This window comes from Malaclemys terrapin, chromosome 12, assembly GCF_027887155.1.
Source record: "Malaclemys terrapin pileata isolate rMalTer1 chromosome 12, rMalTer1.hap1, whole genome shotgun sequence".
Taxonomy (NCBI): Eukaryota; Metazoa; Chordata; order Testudines; family Emydidae; genus Malaclemys; species Malaclemys terrapin.
Genome location: NC_071516.1, coordinates 21,225,481 through 21,229,712, shown reverse-complemented (window position 1 = coordinate 21,229,712; position 4,232 = coordinate 21,225,481). Strand labels below are relative to the sequence as shown.

At 49.8% G+C, this 4,232-nt stretch overlaps 1 protein-coding gene across 1 annotated transcript; it reads right to left on the bottom strand.

The window, feature by feature from the left end:
- Positions 1-1,142: 1,142 nt before the first annotated feature.
- Positions 1,143-3,557, bottom strand: LOC128847082 (uncharacterized). Its single transcript, XM_054046414.1, has 2 exons — positions 2,619-3,557; positions 1,143-1,692 (listed from the first exon to the last, which is right to left on the bottom strand). Exons 1-2 carry the CDS (start codon positions 3,171-3,173, stop codon positions 1,663-1,665), a joined length of 585 nt encoding a protein of 194 aa, XP_053902389.1. The 5' UTR covers positions 3,174-3,557; the 3' UTR covers positions 1,143-1,662.
- Positions 3,558-4,232: the final 675 nt, after the last annotated feature.

Here is a 4,232-nt window from a genome sequence, read left to right as displayed (position 1 = left end):
TTGCTTTCCCCTGCCCTGAAGCGCCAGAATACCAGGATGAGAGCAGCCCTCACAGTTGAGAAGCGAGTGGCGATAGCTGTGTGGAAGCTTGCAACGCCAGACAGCTACTGGTCAGTCGGGAATCAATTTGGAGTGGGCAAATCTACTATGGGGGCTGCTGTGATCCAAGTTGCCAGGGCAATCAAAGACCTGGTGATATCAAGGGTAGTGACTCTGGGAAACGTGCAGGTCATAGTGGATGGCTTTGCTGCAATGGGATTCCCAAACTGTGGTGGGGCGATAGACGGAACCCATATCCCTATCTTGTCACCGAAGCACCAAGCCACCGGGTACATAAACCGCAAGGGGTACTTTTCAATGCTGCTGCAAGCCCTGGTGGAGCACAAGGGACGTTTCACCAACATCAACGTGGGATGGCTGGGAAAGGTACATGATGCTCGCGTCTTCAGGCACTCTGGTCTGTTTCGAAAGCTGGAGGAAGGGACTTTCTTCCCAGACCAGAAAATAACTGTTGGGGATGTTGAAATGCCTATCGTTATCCTTGGGGACCCAGCCTACCCCTTAATGCCATGGCTCATGAAGCCGTACACAGGCAGCCTGGACAGTAGTCAGGACCTGTTCAACTGTAGGCTGAGCAAGTGCCGAATCGTGGTGGAATGTGCATTTGGATGTTAGTAAGCTGCGCCAGCGCGCTTTTAGACTCGGATAGACCTCAGCGAAACCAATATCCCCATTGTTATTGCTGCTTGATGTGCGCTCCACAATATCTGTGAGAGTAAGGGGGAGACATTTATGGTGGGGTGGGAGGTTGAGGCAAATCGCCTGGCCGCTGATTACGCACAGCCAGACATCAGGACGGTTAGAAGAGTACAGCAGGGCACGGTGCGCATCAGAGAAGCTTTGAAAACCAGTTTTGTGACTGGCCAGGCTATGATGTGAAACTTCTGTTTGTTTCTCCTTGATGAACCCTCCGCCCTCCTCCCCCGGTTCACTCTACTTCCCTGTAAACCAACCACCCCACCCTCCCCTTCCCCCTTCGAGCACCGCTTGCAGAGGCAATAAAGTCATTGTTACTTTTCATTCATGCATTCTTTATTCATTCATCACACAACTAGGCCGATAATTGCCAAGGTAGCCCGGGATGGGTGCGGGAGGAGGGAAGGAAAAGGACACACTGCAATTTAAAACTTTAACACTTATTGAAGGCCAGCCTTCCGATGCTCAGGCAATCATCTGGGTTGGAGTGACTGGGTGGCCGGAGGTCCCCCCACCATGTTCTTGGGCGTCTGGGTGAGGAGGCAATGGGACTTGCGGAGGAGGGCTGTTGGTTACACAGGGGCTGTAGCGGTGGTCTCTGCTCCTGCTGCCTTTCCTGCAGCTCAACCATACGCTGGTGCATATCAGTTTGATGCTCCAGCAGCCGGAGCATCGACTCTTGCCTTCTGTCTGCAAGCTGACGCCACCTATCATCTTCAGCCCGCCACTTGCTCTGTTCAGCCCGCGATTCATCCCGCCACCTCTCCTCTCGTTCAAATTGTGCTTTTTTGCACTCTGACATTGACTGCCTCCACGCATTCTGCTGTGCGCTTTCAGCGTGGGAGGACATCTGAAGCTCTGTGAACATATCATCCCGAGTCCGCCGTTTTCTCCTTCTAATCTTTGCTAGCCTCTGCGAAGGAGAAACATTTGCAGCTGGTGGAGGAGAAGGGAGAGGTGGTTTAAAAAGACACATTTTAGAGAACAATGGGTACACTCTTTCACGTTAAATTATGCTGTTCACATTACACAGCACATGTGCTTTCATTACAAGGTTGCATTTTTCCTCTTATATTGAGGGCCTGCCGGTTTGGTGTGAGAGATCACTCACGCAGTGCCAGGCAACAGATTTCGGCTTGCAGTCAGCCATGGTAAGCCACAGTCTTTTGGCTTTTTTAACCTTCATAACATGTGGGAATGGTTTCAAACAGCAGCGCCCTCATTTCCCATACCAAGGACCCATTGGGTTGGCCATTTAAAATGGGTTTGCAATGTAAAAGGAGGGGCTGGGATTTCCGGGTTAACATGCATCACAAACCCAACTACCCCCCCCCCACACACACACACACAATTCTCTGGGATGATCACTTCACCCCTCCCCGGCACCGCGTGGCTAACAGCGGGGAACATTTCTGTTCAGCCGAGCAGGAACGGGCACCTCAGAATGCCCCTTAATAAAATCACCCCATTTCAACCAGGTGACCGTGAATGATATCATTCTCCTGAGGATAACAAAGAGCGATAAGGAATGGATGTTGTCTGCATGCCAGCAAACACCGGGACCATACACTGCCATGCTTTGTTATGCAATGATTCCAGACTATGTGCTACTGGCCTGGCGTGGTAAAGTGTCCTACCTGGCGGACGGGATAAGGCAGCCCTCCCCAGAAACCTTTTGCAAAGGCTTTGGGAGTACATGAAGGAGAGCTTTCTGGAGATGTCCCTGGAGGATTTCCGCTCCCATCCCCGTACACGTTAACAGACTTTTCCAGTAGCTGTACTGGCCACGATTGCCAGGGCAAATTAATAATTAAACATGCTTGCTTTTAAACCATGTGTAATATTTACAAAGGTACACTCACCAGAGGTCCCTTGTGTGCCCTCAGGGTCTGGGAGCATGCCTTGGGTGAGTTCGGGGTTACTGGTTCCAGGTCCAGGGTGATAAACATATCCTGGCTGTTGGGGAAACCGGTTTCTCCGCTTCCTTGCTGTGAGCTATCTTCATTGTCTTCATCATCATCATCTTCTGCGTACCCCGAACCCGCTTCCTTGTTGCGTGTTTCTCCATTGACGGAGTCAAAACACATGGTTGGGGTAGTGGTGGCTGCACTCCTTAGAATGGCATGCAGCTCCGCGTAGAAGCGGCATGTTTGCGGCTCTGCCCCAGACCTTCCGTTTGCCTCTCTGGCTTTGTGGTAGGCTTGCCTTAGCTCCTTAATTTTCAAGCGGCACTGCTGTGCGTCCCTGTTATGGCCTCTGTCCTTCATGGCCTTTGAAACCATTTCTAATATTTTGCCATTTCGTTTACTGCTACGGAGTTCAGCTAGCACTGATTCATCTCCCCATATGGCGAGCAGATCCCGTACCTCCCGTTCTGTCCATGCTGGAGCTCTTTTGTGATCCTGGGACTCCATCATGGTTACCTGTGCTGATGAGCTCTGCGTGGTCACCTGTGCTCACCACGCTGGGCAAACAGGAAATTAAATTCAAAAGTTCGCGGGGCTTTTCCTGTCTACCTGGTCAGTGCATCTGAGTTGAGAATGCTGTCCAGAGCGGTCACAATGAGCACTGAGGGATAGCTCCCGGAGGCCAATAACGTCGAATTCCGTCCACACTACCCCAAATCCAACCCGCAAAGGCCGATTTTAGCGCTAATCCCCTCGTCAGAGGTGGAGTAAAGAAACCGGTTTAAAGGGCCCTTTAAGTCGAAAGAAAGGGCTTCGTCGTGTGGACGTGTCCAGGTTTAATTCGATTTAATGCTGCTAAAGTCAACCTAAACTCGTAGTGTAGACCAGGCCTAAGTTAAGAGTTTATAGCCTGATCTAATGGTAGATGAATTGAAGGGGACCAGTTAGTAGAGAGTTGCACCAAGACAGCTGACACCCCCAGATTGTGTCAGCTCCCCAGGAACTTTGGGCCTGATTCGGTGAGAGAGAAATCATGTCAGTTCTTCCATTGACATCTTAATTATACTGCATATTCTTAACACACAAAAGTCAAGGAAAGGGCATTACATCCCAGCGGCTGGTGAGAACCCATCCGGAAGCCAGTCTCTCTACTCAGTCCAATAGTGTGAACAATATGTGAGGCAGAAGAAAAGTAGATCAGAATAAAGTTATGAAAAGAAGGGCACTGCCTTCCCAGTGGCTGTTTTTCACGCTTGGATAACTTCAGGGCTGTTGTTTTCTGAATGAGCAAAATCATCCTCCACAGTGGAGAGAGTAATAGCCTCCGGAACCTGATTGTTTAAATGCAGATGCCTTTTAAGCTGAAGGTACATGTGAAACTGGATTCTGAACAGTAGGTCTATGAATAGCTTGGGAAACAACAACAACAAAAAATAAGATTCCAGCACCCTCTGCAGGGCAGATGAAGAATCAAACTTTCTTTGCCAGTCAAACAATGACTTTTAAGTACTGTAATTATTTGGCTTGACAGCCCCCAAAACCTCCTGTTTTTATTGGCAGAAAAACGTG